Source organism: Euprymna scolopes, chromosome 7, assembly GCF_053919585.1.
Source record: "Euprymna scolopes isolate OS-2025 chromosome 7, ASM5391958v1, whole genome shotgun sequence".
Taxonomy (NCBI): Eukaryota; Metazoa; Mollusca; class Cephalopoda; order Sepiida; family Sepiolidae; genus Euprymna; species Euprymna scolopes.
The window spans coordinates 50,201,448-50,221,045 of NC_136488.1; the positions used below are offsets into that span (position 1 = coordinate 50,201,448).

The 19,598-nt window shown below is 33.7% G+C and overlaps 1 protein-coding gene across 1 annotated transcript in view; it reads left to right on the forward strand.

Moving 5' to 3' along the window:
* The window catches only part of LOC145279730 (endoplasmic reticulum metallopeptidase 1-like), a 148,246-nt gene that overhangs the window by 116,589 nt on the left and 12,059 nt on the right, over positions 1-19,598 (forward strand). The window contains exons 12-13 of the mRNA XM_080131024.1: positions 13,545-13,660; positions 18,507-18,691. Coding sequence (XP_079987150.1) covers positions 13,545-13,660; positions 18,507-18,691 — 301 coding nt within the window. The remainder of the gene's footprint in view (positions 1-13,544; positions 13,661-18,506; positions 18,692-19,598) is intronic.

The window sequence follows — 19,598 nt, forward strand, 5'->3', positions numbered from 1 at the left end:
CTCAGTTCTTCTTTTGTCCACCCTATAAACTTTCTATAACTATAAATTTCTGTTGCTCTGATGGTGTCTGCTTCCAGAATTCCCAAGTATTTATAGTCGTCTTGCTTCTCTAGTACCCTCATTTCAGTTTGGTTGGGTAGTTCCATGCCTTCTGTCGTTTCCAGTTTTCCCTTTCTTATAGCTAGTAGTGCGCACTTTCCCATTCCAAATTCCATTTGGATATCTTGGCTGAAGATCCTGGTAGTGTTAATTAGTGTCTCTAGCTCCTTTTCGGTCCTTGCAAAAAGTTTCAGATCGTCCATGTACATCGTTTTTCTTCTGTATTAGAGACCTTGTATCTGGCTTAACACTTTCTCAGAATACTGTTCAAGGGCATGATGGCTATAATGAACAGTAATTGTGATAATGAGTCTCCTTGAAAGATGCTTCTTTGTATGTTAATTTCTGTTATGTGTTGACTATCAGCTGTCAATTCCAGTCTCCATGTTTTCATTGCATTTTCTATTACATTGGTGATCCTGCTTGGTATTATTTATATTTTTAGGCATTCTATTATCCATGCTTGGGGGATCCTGTTGTATGCTTTTTTGTAGTCGATCCATGCCATGGCTAAATTCTTTCTCCTTTTTACCTCCTTTAGGATCTTTTGATCTATATATAACAGGTCATGTGTTCCTCTTTTTCCCTTTTGGCATCCTTTCTGCTCCTCAGGGATGAGTCCACGGTTATTCAGAGAGTGGTAGATTTGTTCCCTCAGTTGTGCTGTCAGTATCTTCCACATAGTTGGTAAGCACGTGATTGGCCTATAGTTGCTAGGGAGGGTTCCTTTCTCCGTGTCCTTCTATAGCAGTGTGGTTCTACCTTTTGTCATCCAGTCTGGTACGCTTGCTTCCTGCATACATCTTCTCAGGTTTTGGGCTAGCCTTTCGTGTAAGGTTGTGAATTTTTTGAACCAGTATGCATGTATCCCGTTGTGCCCTGGTGCTCTCCAGTTTGCCATTTTTCCTATGGTTTTCTGATTTCATTCACTGTTCCTTCTTCTATTTATGGTAACTCTTCTTTCATGTCTTTCAGCCACTCGGCATTTCTATTGTGATCTCATCGCTCTTTCCATATTTTACTCCAGTAGAGTTTTGTTTCTGTCGGATTTGGTTGTTCTGTTTTTGTTTTTCCTCCGTTCACATTTTGGTAGAATTGGCTTTTATTAGTTTCAACTGTTCTGTTTTGTTTGCATTGTTCAGATTTATAACTATATCGTCTCAATCTCGCTTCTTTTGCTTTTATTTTTTGGACCAGTTCTTCATGTTTCTTGTTTAGCCTCTCCCTGTCAGTTACATTTCCAATATTCTCCACATTGGTTTCTTCCTGGTGATCATTTTGGTTTCTTTTTTCTTCTTTCTTATTTCCCATCCAGGTTTTGTCGGTCCACTTGTCTCCGGTTGTTTTTCTGATTTGAGTTTCATACTTACCATTTTGGCGCCTGCATAAATCAGGTTGTTCTGTCATATGGTAGTCACTGGATAGGTCCCATAGTTCTTTCATTCGTTTCCGATAACCTCCATATCTATATTTAGGATGGCTTCTATAGTAGCATTCCATTACGAGTCTATTCTCTTTTGTTGTCCATTTCTTTCTTCGTTTTTTTTTCTTTTGATGGTTATCATGGCTGCACTGTATTTTTTCGGTATCATTTTGTTCCCTGAAATTAGAGGTTATACTTACCTGTTCAGCGTCCATTTCATTTGAGTTTCTGAAACTAGAAAGTTGGCCAACATTCGCAGGATGACGATCGGGTCCCCGATGCTGGCTACCGAAGGAGCACCTGCCGATCATGACACCCAGATCTTTCTTCTGGGTCCCATGGTTTGGAATTGACATTTTTCATGTTTTGGTGTTTGTGGCAACACCGAGCTCAGAATTGTTTTACCTGTGGTTCTGATGCAGGGATAGTGTAAAGCTCCCGTGTATCCAAGAGGTATCATGCACTATCACACATACATATGGAACAAAAAAATAAAAAATAAATAAATAAATAAGTATTCTTAGTAAAAGTCGAAAGTCATGCTCTGAAAGAGGGCGTTTGAGGATAGGTCTACCTTACACCATACTGTTTAGCCACTGGAAATGTTGTATGGGAAAAGAGGAGGAGGGCAATTTTCCCCGCCGCTTTGGTAGTATTTAATTCCCTCGTTCAAAGGTGGGGCAAATTTCTACGTCAATATCGGTAAAAAGTCTGGTTCTGTTATAAATTCGAACTAACATTTAACTAGATAATTCACCTGTTACCCGTCTGGATATTTTTGCATTTATTTTTAGAGGATTTTCATTAAATTTGAATTGGCAAACAGAATTATACGTTTATATCGAAACAAAGACTGTTTTCTGAAATGAATCCGAAGTAACATTTAACTTTAAAAAAAAAAAAAAAAAAAGACAAACTCACATTTTGTTGGTTTCTTTAAAAGAGTTTTCTGTCACGAGTGTACTAATACCTTCCCTCTATGGGCTCCAGTCTTGAGTTAAATACCAGGTCGTTAGTCAGTCGAGGGTAAGGGTTAGGAGGGAGGTGTAAACAGTCCTTTCTAGTACAAACATATGCACATGTATATATGCATACACATATCCATATACGCAAACATTCTGCCTGTCTTTGCCAAAAAAAAATAAAGAGTTCCTCTTTTTTTTTTTTTGCCCAGTAACAAATTTCGCTAGTCGCCAGTCTAGCTGTTTTTCCATTCATTTTTAGAGGATTTTCATTAAATTTGACTTGACAAACAGAATTTTACGTTTATATCAAAACAAATATTTCCTTATTTATTTTTAAAATATTTTTTAAATATCTAACTTTCTGTTTTGACTACAAATTAAAAAGTAAACTCTCTCTCTCTCTCTCTCTCTCTCTCTCTCTCTATATATATATATATATATATATATATATATATATATATATATTAATGAAATCAAAGGGTTTACCTGATATATGCATTGTTAAACTTCAAACTAATATGAATAACAGTATTTATATATAGATAATTTAATCCCAACCGAATAAGAAAGCTCAATATGCAATAGAGAGTTGGGCTTATTATAAGAGAAAGAAAATTAAAACTGTAAGTTGAACTTTACAATCAAAATTTATTGTTTGACTGAATACTCCAAAAAACAATTTACAAAGTCCTTATTCTGCAGCGTTTCAAAGAATACTATTCTTGTTATTCTTCTCATCAGAGGACATAAAGAAATCAGCAAATTATATTTGTATCAATGCTAGAATTTGCTAGTTATGGCATTAAGTGAAACCGCAATTAAATTGCCAAAAAAAGAAGTGAAAAAATGTTGGATATGTAAAAAAATATAAAAACAAACCGTGCATAATATTTCAGCATGCATGAAAATTCTCTCAAGTTGATCCAAAATGCGAAAATAGTCCTTTAGAGAGAATGGAGTCCAAAATTAAGTCCAGCGTGATGATGCATAAAATCTTATTGGAAAGCTTTCAAAGCAGCTGAAATAATGAAAATTGTTTTTTCCGGACAGTGCAGTAGCCCAAGGAGAAGTCGATCTCCAGTCAAATGGGATTGAACAATAAAAGGAGAGAAAAAGAGTATGTAAACATTCATCATCGGCTTAATTAGAAAAAGTGATTTCAGATTAAATTAAAGAAATTAAGATCAGGCTAAGTGGGGAAAAAAATCAGCCCGTGAAAGCTCATATCACTCTGACCGGAAATTGTCTAGACAGAACGAAACAGATCTTTCTATAACGTGTTAAATTCGATGTTATTATTAAAAAATGTGGGAGAGTGAGGATTATGAAGTTTTAAGGGTGCAGAATCTTAGCTTGTTAATAATTATAAGGCTGTTGAAGAGTCATGATGTTAATGATGATGATGATGATAATGACAAAATAATAATAAATGCAAAGTAATGCTAAAATAGTATAGTCAATGATCATGTAAATAATAATAGTAAAACCCTTAGTAATCACAACTATTAGTAATAATGATAAAAAATTTAAAAAAAAGGTAAGAAAGATGGCGATAATAATAATATTTATAAAGATACTACTAAAAAAACAAAATTAGTAATAGAAATAAGACATAATAGCAGCAACAGTGATAGTGACAGGAATGATGTCAATAATATACCGATAATGATAAAAGGTAAATATATATATATATATACACATATATGCACAAACATCATATATACACATACTTACCCACATTTATACATCCATAAATACACCCATAAACACATAAATACACACATATATATATATATATATATATATATATATATATATATAATGCACAAACACATACATACACATAGATATATAAAAAGAAAAACATATATATATATATATATATATATATATACATACATACACACATGAGGACACTTACATACATATATACAAATTATAATAGATGATATTACCGCTACCACCATAGTGGTGGTAGTAATAAGTGGTGGTACTAGTAATAATGATAATAATAATAAAGGATACCTAGTGAAAGATTTAATAAACTTTTTAGTAACGCGTCTAAAGAAAATTAAAAATTGAAAAGGTATTGGTAAAATATATATATATATATATATATATATATATATATATATATATATATACTAGCTGTACCCTGCCACGTGTTGCTGTGGCTCAAATTGGCGCAATGGAAAAAGTTCTAAAATGAGAAAAAGCATGTTTCTCATAGGTTTAATTTTCCATTTCGTATGGGTACACAGTTTTTGTTGTTCCATTTTCTTAGCTGATATAGAGATTTTCTGGTTTAGTGACTCTTGAATATGTAACATAAATTGTCTATGTGAAAAAACAGCCTGTGTAACTGTAAGCCACACAATTGTAAAGATTGTTCCCTGTGCTTTGTTGATGGTTATTGTAAACGACAATAAAATTGGAAAGTGCAATTTCCTAAAGTGTAATGATGTATCCGGTGGAATCATAGGAATGCATGGAATGAAGATATATTCATCTGTAAAAAGTCCTGTTATGATTGTTGTTTCTATGATATTGTTTGTTAATTTTTTTTACTGCAAGCCATGTGCTTTTGCAAAGCTTGGATTGGTTTATATTTCACAACATGATAATTGGTACGCTAAATTTCAGTTGCAATACATGTGGTGGCATCCCTGGCAAATATAGCTGTTGGATAATGAACCACTTTATCTGCTTTCACAACAGTGTCGATGGATTTGTATTTGACTACCTCACTTGGAATTTTACATTGAATAATAGCGTGGACATCTTTGTATTGACCTGCAAGAATAGCTCGTTCACTCAGTCAAGTGGAATTCTTATAATTTGAATATCTGCAAAAACCTTTTAAACTAACTCTTCTTTTGATGTAATAAAATTACAGGAGTTAAAAGTCAAAGAATTTTGCCCTTATCTCTGATCAGCTGGCACTTTTCCGTACCCAATTTCCCACAAGTGATGCAAAAATTTATGTGCGGATCGAACAGTCTACAACTGGACATGCATATTTTGAGTTAAGATTAATGTCTTCACATGGCACAAAAAAGTAGAGTATTTGAGGCAAACACTTATTTCATCTGCGGGTGTTGATTGAAGAATAACAGGTAACATTTGTTTGAAATCTCCTGTAAGCAATATTACTGCATTCCCAAATGGTCTGACATTGCCACGCAAATCTTGCAAGGATCGACCAAGAGCCTCAAGTGATTTTTTGCGTACCATTGTGCATTCATCCTAAACAATAAGTTTGCATTTCTGCAATATTTTTCCCCATATTGGATGTTTTGGAGATGTTGAACATGAGATTTTTGAAAAATTGAATTTTTCAAAGTAGAATAAATAATTCTTCTACTTGGCAGCAAGGTCGCAGGTATTTCTCATGCACCAAGGGCTAAGGCTATGTCATTTTGTTACCAAATGGCTGCCAAAATCAATTTAATTAGAAAGGTTTTACCAGTTACTTCTGGTGCTGTTCAAGGTAGCAGTAATTTCCAAATAACTTCTATTCTCACAGTCAGTAAATTAGGTGACTAAAATAGGATTTATCCATGTTTTGACAATGCCTTATTCACTGTAATTAATTTAGGAGACTAAAATAGGATGAGGGATTAGAGATGGACAAATAGAGAGGAAGATGTATAGATAGAAAAGAGAAAGTGAGAGGAAAATAGAGAAAGAAAAGGAGACAGAGAGAGATAAAGGGATTGATAGATAGACAGAGAGAGGGGGAGAATTAGAAACAGAGAGGGCGAGACAGAGGAAAGGAGAGAGAGAAAGATAGATTGAGAGAGAGAAAGGGAGAGATGGATAGAAAGAGGAAGAGAGAGGGGGGAGAGAAACAGAACGTTTAGTAGAGAAGAAATCTTTCGAGACTGAGGCAATTTTAATTTTTTGTTACTATCCAGAGTACCCTTTTTTTTTTTTTTCGGGAGCTAGATTTTCCACACATTAGAAACCGACCGGGTTATCTGTACTTTCACCTAACAAATTAATAAAAGAAAAAGATATCGTAAAATTTGAATTTAGTGTGAAAATACTATTTTAAAAAATAACACGATAATATAAGTGCATAAGTGCCACTTTAGGTACTCCTTGGGCGTTGAGTTCCATGGCGACCAGCATAATTATTTAATGGTCGCTCCCTTAGTCCCCTCCCCTAGTCAAGGCTAATGCATGTGCACATAACATTTTTTTATTTACTGACGTTGGCTTAGTAACTAAACGATTTATTGATAATTTCGTAACCCTTAAACGCGTGCCGGATGATTTAAATTGGTTCATTATTGTTGTAATGAAAAAAAAAAAAGTTTCATTCAACACAAAACCAAAAACACATATTAATGATAAATGATTTACTATTCTATTCATTGAAATTTACTAATTTTTAAATAAAAAAAGTAAAAAAAATGTTTGTAAAAGTGAGAAATTATTTTAATCATTTAAAAAACTTTGTATTTTTTTTTTTTTAGATTAGGTCCACCTTATAACACCCCCAACCTCCTCATCTTAAGAACAGCTTCCGGAATAAACACCATTTTTGGAGGGGGGGGGGAAATATTTGCAAAATTTAACTGATATTTGTTGTCAGCATACCCACCCAAAAATACTATTTAAAAAAAAAAAAGGACGGGTTCAGTGCCCATTGCAGAGAAGTAGATTTATTTATCAATAAAAGTCGTCATTTAAAAAAGAAAATTGTAGAGGTGGACCTAAATGTAAATATTTACCCAAAGAATTATCCACACATGTAAATTAAAAATGTCTGTAAAAGTGAGAAATTATCAATACATGGTTCAGTTATTTATTTTTTTTCATGAAAAGAGTTAAGCCAATGTATGTTTGTAAAAGTGAGAAATTATTAATAAATGTTTAGTAACTTTTTTTTCTTTTAATATTCATAAAGATTAAAACTTTTTTTCCAATATTCATGAAGAGTTAAGCCAACGTAAATAAATAAATGTTTGTAAAAGTGACAAATTCAGGTTTAGTTACATTTTTTATTCATGAAAAGAGTTAAGCCAACGTAAATAAATAATGTTTGTAAAAGTGCGAAAGGCAACGTAAGTAAATAAATGATAATGTTACGTGCGCATGCGTTAGCCTTAACTAGGGGGGGGCTAAGGGAGCGACCATTAAATAATTCTGCTGGTCGCCATTGAACTCAACGCCCAAGAACCACTTTATTTTAAATATTTATTTTCCAAAGAACTGTTTGAATAAATCAACAATGAATAAAATGGTGCTTCTACCCTTTATTGCCGAAATTGGAGACGCCATTTTTTTCACGCACTTGCTATCCAAATCTAGGGGAGACAGCATTATATGGCCGAACGATTGCTTCCGGAAAGGGAAAGAATAAATTTACCAAAATTAACATTTATTACTTCCGGAAACGTTAAATTAAACTAAAATTATCATTTATTACTTCCAGAAACTTGGTAAACCAATATTACTGGAGAAAATGAATCTTGACAATTCAAAAGAATGTTTAAAATTATTTATTTGTTCGAAAAAAAAAAAAAATTAAAAATTAAACTTTTTTTTTTTTTTTTTTTTACACGGTGGTCACCACTTATCAAGGCCCGGAAGCCACTCAGGGATAAGGGTTATTGCAAGTACATTACGTTAGTGTGGAGATTTAATGAAGTGATTACTTAAGAGGGTGGTTCATTAGGAATTTGTTAATGTTGGACTTGAACACATCCAAGTTGTAGTCAGGTGGGAAGCAGGCAGACGGAACAGAGTTCCACAGGCGTGCAGTTCTAAGAAAGAAGCTTTGTTCATGGAATCCACGTTTTAATTTAGGCACAGATAAAGAGTGTGGGAAATTTTTCACAGTGGATTCAGCTAGACAGGTGTTTTTCGTGAAAGATTGGCGAGGGGGAGACCAGAGATTGGAGTTCAGACGAGCACCTGCCATGGAAATAACGATAAAACAAGGATAGGCTCGCAACGTCTCTTCTGTGGGAGAGAGGTTGCAGGGTAGAGAAAAGGGCATCCCCCACTAAGCCACGAAGTCTATTTTGTACACTGTCAAGGCAGGATAGGCTGTTTTTAGCAGCTCCTCCCCAGATATGGCAGCAGTATTCCATCCTTGGACGTACTTAGCTTTTATATAGATAGAGAATTGCATCAGTAGTGAGATATCTTCTGGAGCGATAGAAGGATCCTACCATCTTTCCAGCGACCTTGGCAACAGACTTGATGTACGTGTTCCATTTCAGATCAGGAGTAAAGAACAAGCCCAGAAGCTTGTCAAAGCATGGGGCTTCTCTTAGATGAGAGCCATCCATTTCAATTGATGCCAGATGGGGATCAGAGCGTTGATGATGTAAAGATAGGAGTTTGGTTTTAGATGCATTAAAGGTAATTAGCCACGTCTTCCCCCACTGAACCACGTGCTTGAGATCAGAGGAGAGAATCAGAGAGAACTTTGTCATTTACAGCCTTTGATGTGTTGCCGTAGATGGTTATGTCATCAGCATAGATGTCAATGAATGGTTTAAGTATGTGTTTAGGGAGGTCATTGATGTAGATCAGGAAGAGAGTTGGGCACAGGATTGACCCTTGAGGGACTCCAGCATTAATACTGCAGGCCTCTGATTTTTGTCCATCAACCACTACTCTTATGAGCCTATCGGAGAGAAATGATTTAATGATTGAAAAAAACATTTCCAGTTATACCGTAGCTGGAAATCTTGTGAAGTAGGCCCTTATGCCATACCTTGTCGAAGGCCTTTGATATGTCAAGAGCAATTGCCCTAGAAAGGAAGCCTTTGTCAAGAGATTCACTAATCCTGTGAGATATAACCGTCAGCACATCTGCGGTAGATCTTGCAGAACGGAAACCATATTGTGTGTCGCTAAGAAGATTGTTTCTGCTGAGATGGTTTACTATTTTTCTATTTAATATGGATTCCAACAACTTACTCATAACACACAGGAGACTTATTGGTCTGTACTGAGAGGGAGATGACTTATCACCTGAATTCTTAAATACAGGGCATACTGATGAGATTTTCCAGGGAGTCGGAAAGCACTTCTCCTTAAGGCAAAGCTTAAACAGTTTCGTAAGTATGGGAGCAAGTTCTGGTTGAAGCTTTTTTAACACTATAATTGGGATGCCGTCAGGGCCAGTTGCTTTACTGGAATCAAGGTTCTTGATTAGCTTGGCGACCTCATGCACGGATAATTGTATGTTACCTAGCGTGTTCTGTGTTATAGGAGGAAATATGGGGAGTTGATGGCCTTCGTCGCATAGAGTAGAATTAGGTGCAAAGTTCTTTGCAAATAGTTTGGCCTTGTCTGATGTTGAGGAGATGACCTCTGGTCCATTGATAATGGTTAGGATAGAACGCACATTTCTGTTCCGGAAAGAACTATGAAAAAAAAGTAAATAAAGAAAGTGAAAAAGAACATATATCCATAATTGTTTAATTGGAAATGTTTCGATTTAATTAATGAGAACGGGAAAGTTTTTCACGGAACATTTTTTTTTTTTTTTATTAAAAACAGAAAATTGAAATAACATGTTCATAATTGTTTAAACTGGGCGAGCGCCATTTAAAAACCAAAACATTTATTAGTTTTTTTTGTTTGTTTATTTTTTCGATTGTGTGTGTGTGTTTTCGAACAAATAAATAATTTTAGACATTTTTTTTTAATTAAAGCAACTTTGAAAGGCCAACAGCAAATTAATTTAAATGATTGTTTTTTTTTTTTTTTAACGGAGAAGTGGGTTGTTTTTTATTTTTTTTTTTTTTACTGGGAATCGAAATATAATTGTAAAAACATTGATTGAAAAGTTTGCGTAAAAAAATATAATTTTAAGAAAACAATTTTGAAATGAAAGCAACATTGTACTTTTATAAAATATTTTTTTTTTTTCGAACAAATAAATAATTTTAAACATTCTTTTGAATTGTCAAGATTTTTTTGTCAAATAAATAAATTTCAAGCAATTTTTGCAATAAATAATAAATAGCAACTTCGTTAATTTTACGACTCGCCCCAGCAATGCTGTGGCCCAGCATATTATGAACACCCTAACCTTCCCATGTTAAAACGGCTTTTGGAATGAACACCCCAACCTCCTCATGTTAAGAACGGCTTTCGAGGTTTGTGAAAGGGCGTGTTGTGATAATTTTTACTTACCGGGACTCGATGTGGAGGGGTGAAGCAATGGAATTCTGTGTGGCAGTCGTTCAAGCAAAAGGTTTGAAAGTGCTTGGTCGACTGCTTTTATAATAGTGTGTGTGTGTGTGTGTGTGTGTGTGTGTGTGTGTGTTGTTTTTTTTTTTTTTTTTTTTTTTGTCCACTCACGTGGATCGGACTTAACGTTTGCATAGAATCGACTAGTGGGTATAAAAACACCCCCCTATCGGTGATATTGTTGGTTGGTCTTTTTGTTTTAGTCCAGCAACCCGTTTCATAGTTACAAAGACGATCTGTCGTTGTAAGCAACGAGGCAATTCGTTGCAACTCCTGTTGACCAAGAAAAGGCGCGAAAGGTTCACCACGTAAGGTAAGGGTTTCATTGTTTTTTCCTTCTACGTCGAGTTCTGGTTTAACCCGTTGAGTTGCAGAAACGCCTCCCCCTTCCCACTTTTAGTCAGTTAAAATCCGACACTTTGCAACGAATCGCAAAAAAAAAAAAAAAAAAAAAAATGAACGACCCTGTTACTCGAAGGGAACTAGAGAGAAGGTTAGACCTTCTTCAAAGAAAAATAAGGATGACTGTGGTGGGGATGGAAGAAGAACCTCTGTCCTTGAATTTAGAACCTTGAACCTAGAACCTCTGAATTGAATTGTGTTTTTATCCTTTGAAAAGGATATAGAAAGATGGCTAGAGGAGCTACAGGGTGTGTCTTGGAGTATGGAGGAACAACTTGCTGCCGAAGAGGAAGCTGAATCGCTTGCCGAACTATTTCAGGCTTCTTTTAAATTTAAGAGAGGTGCGACATCGACTGGGTTTTGTACGGGCAGTCAGTGAAGGAAATACTACAGAGGTCCCTATAAAAGATAGGAGGTATCCAACGTTGAACCAACCTTCAACCCTCATAGTCAGGAAGCCACTAGTATCCCAGACCCAACCAAGTCCTTCAACCCAACCGTGCATTCTTCCTTTTCAGTAGAACCTTTTAAAATCAAACTGAAAGGGCCACATTTCAGTGAAAGGGATTTTGAAAGAAATAGAAGTTTTAAGGACTTTCTCACCAATTTGAGAATTGTACGATGTCAATACCATCAGCAACAGGAAATCTGTATTTTTTTAGGTGTTCTCTTGAGGGTAGAGCCCTTCAACTTATTGACCACCTTTCAGTTTCCGAAGACAGTTATTCAGTGGCTCTAAAATTGTTGAAGGAGCAATACTTGGATGAGGAAGAAATGCGCGGCGAAATAATCCATTCGACAGTGTTTAATTTGAAAGCCGTTTTTAACATGGGGGGTTAGAGTTTTTATAATATGCTGAGGCATGTCGTAAAAATGAAATAGTTTAGAAAAAATTAAAACAAACTTTTTCATGTAAACAATGCCGTGAAAGAAACTAAACAATTAAAACGTAATGTTTGAGTGAAAAGCCTTAAGATAAACAAAGGAAAAAATTGGTAAGATACATAAATTTAAAAAAAGGGGATTTTTTTTTTGTGCTAATGCAGAGAGTGATCCACGCTATTTTTTAAATCGTATTTCCACGTTTAATTAAAGTTTTATGATATGTTTTTTATTCAATTGTAAGGTTAAAGTACAGAATAGGTTGTGGGGTATATGGTTAGAAAAGAAGAAAAAAAAAGAAATGTACTGGGCGTATCCGCATCGCTCTTTGGGAAAGAAGGAAAGGATGGCCAGCGCATTTGTATGCACAAAGGGCATCTTGGGAAGGAAGAGCATGATGGGAGAAGCTATTTTTTTTTCCCTGTCTCTTTTTTTTTTTTCTAGATAGGAGGATATAAAAGCTGGGAAAAATTCCCTGGGGTAGCAGAGAGAAAAGAGTCGTGAACATCTTCTCTTGAAAAGAATTTTGTATTGCTGACGTTCGGATTGTGTGGTGTGACATTGGTGGTGAGAGGCTAGGTGTGGTCGATTGGAAAAGAAGAGGGCAGAAACGTGCTGTTGTCGAGAGAGTGACTCACTCCTTCCCGAACCCCAGAACCGAATCCTGATTATAACCCTAGATAGGTACAAAACACCCTCCCCTCCCCATGTTAAGAATGGCTTTTTAAATAATAACGTTATTATTTCAGCATGGATCACTCTCTGCATGAGTACCTTTGTTTTACTTATCTTGTAATTCGAGAGTAGTTGAAACGGAAGTTACCAGAAATAAAACCGGGCAGTCTCGCAGAAACGACTTACGAATAATATTTATATTTTAATTAATATTTTTATAATTCGCAATGTTAAATTATTTTAATAACATGCAAACATTCATTGACTTTACAGATAGATTTTCTGAAAATTTAAATTAAATTGGTAATGTAGAAATATGGTTTTATCGATGTTGAACGAACCAAGAATTACATTTATATATATATATATATATACATATATATATATATATATATATATATATATATATACAGAGAAATATGTATAATTTAGAAGTACTATTTATCTTAATATGTAAAAAATAAAAATTATAACAGCCGATACTAGTATTGATTATTTCTATAATTCTCAAGATAAAAGCAATAAACTACACAAGACAAGAGGATAAAGTCCGGTAGAATGGGTTGAAAAGCTACAATAATAAGAAAGTATAGTTATAATAATAAAAAAAACATTTCTTACCTATTTTTATTTTAAATTTTAACAGGGGTCTACATAATTTCAAAATTGCAATACTTATATTTTGCCATATGTTTGCATTGGAAAATCAGCTCACTCTTTGTATTGGTTACATTCTTGGATTGAGGAGACGTTATTATCCTAACTGCCTTTTTCTCTTATATATATATATATATATATATATATATGCCACTAATTATTAGTCTTAGAGAAATCTCACTTGTCTGTAATTTTGATTGGATTTTTTATCTCTTCAGGACAACTGCTTATGTTCAAATTGATGCCGATTTTCGAGCGCCATCTGTCCAGGTTAATTTGGTCAGTAAGAGAATGTCAGCAATCCGTGAAGTTGAACTTACTTTTGAAGTAACAGGTAAGAGGCACTATTTGATTGGCTTCCATAAATGATGACATTAAAATAACTATCTTGATAATTGGTAACTGTTTTGATAAAATCTTTGTTCTATGCCACAAGAAATATTCTGCTAAGATGTAGCATGGATGGTTAAAAAAAGGAAAAATCTTCCTATGCCTTTTTAACAACTCTACAACCAATGTTCTCTCTTTTCACTACCAATACTCGAATCCTTGTTTTTCCCCAGTTGAAATGAATAAATATTCTCTTTTTGAGGAAGCTTCTAGGATTTTCACTCCAGATTTGTTGCTAAGGTTACTGTAAAAATAGTTGACTCATTCTCTTGATTCCTTATGCAATCTGCGACCGATAAAGAGTCAGATATGTTCTAAGAACGAGTACTGTTTTCTACATCTGGGGAGGTGCTGCTCAGAGTACTCTTCATTGCTTGACAGAGTACAAAATCGACTTCACAATCTAGTGGTTGAAATTATTTTCTGTTGTTTATAAAATCTCTCTCACAGAAAAGAGGTTACTAGTCTTTCTCTATCTTATGATTATTTCGTTAGAAAATATGCTAATTTAAACAGAACAAAGAGCACGACAGAAAAAGATACTTGTAACTGTAAAAATGCAAATAAATGTCCCTGCAACAAAATGTCTATCATCCCCTCGCAACTATTTCAACTAAAGAAAATCAAACAAATAATATATATATATATATATATATATATTACTAGCAAAAGTACCCATCATTGACTGGGTTCAAAAATAGCCTACAGAAAATGAACTCTGATTTATGAAAGTATGATAGGTTATGAAAAGGAAGGGTTGTAAAGAGATAGCTTCGAATTTAGAGGTATCAAAATCAAAGCAAAATATGATGAAAGTAAAAATAAAATAGATAAACCTCATAATTTATTATACCATACCTGTTCACACTGAAACACTTATCACAATATTCTGTGGATCTATATTAAAAAAAACTTGTTAAACTTTGTGACATATTTCCATTCTATGGAGGTCAGGCGCGAACGAACACACCATAATTTTATTATACCATATTTCTTCAACCTGAAACATAATTATCAAAGTATACTTACACAGATAGATATGAAAAGTCTTTATTAAAGTTTGTGCCTATTTCCATTCTATGGAGGCCAGGCGCGAACGCAGACCCCACAATTTTATTATACCATCCCTATTTAAGTTAAAACATACTTATCAAAATATTATTATGTACATCTATATCAAAAACACTTGTAAACATATTTTTAATTTTTAAATTTTTTATTTCCATACTTTGTGGACCAGGTGCGAACACAGACCCCACAATTTTAATGAACCACCATTCTGCCAGATCAAACATACCCATTCCTGTGTCTCGATACATCTTCTATCATTATATGTAATCAGTTTTTTAAAATAGTCAACCATACAGGAGCCTATTCATGACCAGATACACACGCACACACACACAGTTTTATATTATAGATTTGTTTGGTAATATGAAAAGGAAAAACATATTTGTTGTGAACCAGCTTAAAATTAAAGGTTGGTTTATCTTTTACTCTTCTCATTTGTCAGTCATAAAGGTATATATATCGAACCAAGATGAGGGAAACTATTAAATGTCAAAACCTCAGAAGTCTCGCTAGAGTTTAATAAAAAAATATCGCCCGAAAGAAAAACAAATAAAATAAACAAAAGGGAAAATCAACAGGAGTAGTCTCCCTTATTCTATTATTAAAAAAAAGAAAGAAATATAAACAAAGAAATAAAACACAAGAGAAATATTGGTGTAAGGGGCATAACTCTGTAAATTATTTCTGTTATAAATTTGCATTCCAAATGACATAAAGGGGAGCAACTCTGTAAGTTTTTTGGTTGTGAATTCGTCTTGTTCTTTTTGTTAGCAGGAGCTCAAAAAAAAAGGGAAGGAAAGACTTATGAACTTTATATATATATATATATATATATATATATATATATATATATATATATATATATATATATCATTTTTTGAAATTTGTATATATTACCTATTCGTTCTTTGATTCTATTCATTAAAATAAAAAAGGAATATATATATATATATATATATATATATGCATGTTGAATTGATTATCTTTTCATGTTAAAAATATATACTGAAACTTCTCTGACGTACCATTTTTCGCAGCAACAGAAAGCCGATTGCTAAATAAATCTATCTATTCATCTGATATCTATGTTATAACACACAGGCCTATAGTGGTTATGTATTAGTATATTCTTGGACATGGGTGTATATGTAAGCACATACATATCTGATTTTGTTTGTATATGTATGAACTTAACAAGACTTTGTTTTAAATTTGTAAATGCATGCATGTTTCAAAATTTTTATAAACTAATGTTTATATAAATGTATTAAGGGATATATGTATGTGTGTGTATATATTTGTATGCATCTGTTTATTATACAAACATTATTGGTTACATATGTGCATACATGTTTCAGTGGAATCCCATTTCTAGGATAACACTTCATCAGACCAAAACAAGCATAACACCTCATTAGACCAAAGTATACACCCCACCTTCTTCCAGAATGTAAACCACACCCAAGTATCTTATAAAACAAATTTAATTTTGACTCCCATTTCAATATCGATTCTTTATCCTTGAATTGGGATTCAATTGAAACATGTATACACATATGTAACCAGTAATGTTTGTATAACAAACAGACTATATACCAGCTCTATCCTGCACTGAGCACTTCATCAGTTTTCATATTTTGATGTATTTATATGTATACATCTGTTTGTAAGTTTATGCATAGGTGTGTTTAAATTTATCCATTTTTAAATCTGTGCAATACATTTTTAAAAAATTCACTTTTATTTCATTATTAATTTTTATCTATATCAGTGTATTGGTAAAATATATTTGTGAACCCCAAAAAGTAATCGAGATATGTTATTTTATACATTTTTTTCTAAATTTTTGAGATGAGAATTGGTTATTTGTATTATTATTCATTGGACTACTGCTCTCATGTTGAGTGTGATTTTCACAACGTTTCAGTCGATATAACCTCTGACCTTCTTCAGGTGTATCTTGTTGAACTTGGGAATGTTTCTGTTAAACTCGGGAATTTGGATGGAATTTCGAGCGCAACCCTTTATTTACTTCATGAGGGTAGCATGCTCTTGTTCCATCAGCCATGACTGGATAGAGGTCCTAAGTAATTCGCAATTGTATTTTTGGGTGACCCACACTGAGGATTAAACCTTCAACCTTCAGGCGGTTATCACTTTTTACAATTGATTTTTCCAAGTACTCTAACCATTGTGCTATGGGTCTTTGTGGACAATTCCCAAGTTCAACACAAGGTTGGAGGTTACATCGACCGAAACGTAAAAAATCACACTCAAGGTGAGAACAGTAGTCTGATGAATCCAAATAATACGAATTATACATTTCTGTTATATATTATATTTGATTTACTTTACTGTCAGATTATCTAAGGTTTTGTTTACTCGTGTGTGTGTGTGTGTGTGTGTGTGTGTGTGTGTGTGTGTGTGTGTGTGTGTGTGTGTGTGTGTGTGTGTGTGTGTGTGTGTGTGTGTGTGTGTGGGAGATGCACTCTTTAGACAAACTTTGCACAAATCTTCTGCATCTTCAGTTCCTCATGAATAATTTTGTGTACATTTCCCACACTGACATTAAACTGTACACTTATTGTATCTATAGACACACGACAGTCCTTATCCATGAAATTCTTTATTTGGCCAATCAACTCTGGTGTTCTGACTTCCTTACTTCTTCCACACCTCTCAGCATCCCTCACAGACTTTTTACCTTCCTTAAATCTCCTACGCCACTCAAAAACTGATGCTCGATTCATGCAAGATGGTCCAAAAGCAGTCTGAAGTATTCCATACGTTTCTGTGGCATTTTTTCCAAGTTTAAAACAGAATTTTATTGCATATCGTTCTTCTAAAGTGTCCTTATGTCCAGATTGCATTTTTGAAATTCATCAGTTGTGACAATCAGGATGTATTCCAATTTCTGCTATAGCTGTTCGTTTGAACCCGAAATCATAAAACTTGGTCAGTCCAGTCATCTCATTAGATATATAGTAATAAAGTGCTTTTATATAGAGTGATGTGGTTCTCGGTTGATTGACTGTGTCTAACTGTGTGGGATATATACTTGAGAGTCAAAACAATGAAAAGAATATTCTGTTGTCACAACCCTAGTAATAACACACTGAATTTTCAAGAGTCTGCGACAATTTTAAATGCCTGTACAAAAAAGTCTGGAAACTTATTGAAGGCACCTCACACATATAAGTAAAATAGTTTTTGCATTTTTGAGTTGTTACTAATCTGAGAAAATCTTGACTCTAGGCAGTTTTATTAATACTTTAAAAAAATTCTTTTCTTCTGTTTAAACGAATCAAATTTAAAAAAGATATTCAAACGAAAATTTAAACCAATCAAATTTAAAAAAGATATTCAAACGAAAATTTAAACCAATCAAATTTAAAAAAGATATTCAAACGAAAATTTAAACCAATCAAATTTAAAAAAGATATTCAAACGAAAATTTAAACCAATCAAATTTAAAAAAGATATTCAAACGAAAATTTAAACCAATCAAATTTAAAAAAGATATTCAAACGAAAATTTAAACTAATCAAATTTAAAAAAGATATTCAAACGAAAATTTAAACCAATCAAATTTAAAAAAGATATTCAAACGAAAATTTAAACCAATCAAATTTAAAAAGATATTCAAACGAAAATTTAAATGAATCAAATGATTCTTGGTGTGCCTTCATTCTAAGTTAATCTATCATTTTTATTTGCAGGTCCTGACCACATGGTTGCTTTTGTGTCCCCTCATGCTGGTTGTCCTTTAGTACGTTGGTCATTAAGTGATGAGCTTCCTCGACTGGCCAAACTCCCAAGTGATATTGACCAAGATGTTTACTTTGTCTATTATTCTCATGCAGAAAAACCCTTCACTCCTTGGACGTTCAGCCTTACATTCGCAGTAAGTGTTTCATAACTTTAAAAAGATCCCTATGAAAAAAACCCTGCCTCTTTCCTGTTTGTGGCTGTTATCAGTTTATGAATTAATTCCTTTATTCTAATGACTAGCGAGGGGTACCCGGCGTTGCCCGGGTGTTTGGAGGTGTGTGTGGAAACTCCGGGGGTGGGGGTTGGGGTTAAAAAAAAAAAAGTAAGTATGAGGATCGAACCCGAACCCTTGAGGCAAAGTTGTAAATTAAAGTGTGAAAAAAAAAAAGTGCGACCTTAATGATTGGCCCACCGCGAGGTGCTAACGGAAACACGTTTGAATTTATTTAATTACTTGGATTTGGCAGGTGCCCGTTTTAATGAGTTAATGAGGTCAAGTTTGACTGCGGGATAGTATTTTCTCAAGATGTTATAGGAAAAAGACTAACCCACATGTGGCGAGTGACAAATGTTGAATATTTATCTTCCCGAAATCGAGCAAATTAAATAGACAGGCGAGCTTCGTTGTTAACTGTGAGATATTACGATTTCTATGTGATATAAAAAGTTTTAAAAAGTTGTGAACCGACTGACCGCTTCTCTGAAAAAAGCCTTTTGTAGACATACAGAAAAAGTGAACACACATACATACATTTTCGCTTTTATATTTATAGGTGACCATGAAAAGCTGTTCATGATGTTAGACAATAAAACAAGTTAAAAAAATATTGCATTACATGCCGCACCAGAAAAAAAAAAATTTTTAATTAATTTTTTCTTTACTCTGTTATTTGGCTACAAATGACAAAATCAAATTATTTCATTTTTTGGAATCTTTCCAATTTCTTTCATTCAAAGGTCACATGAATTCCTTTGTAATGCTAGAATTTGATAATTTAAATTATAAAAATGTTTTCATTTTAAGTTTAAATTAAATTTAA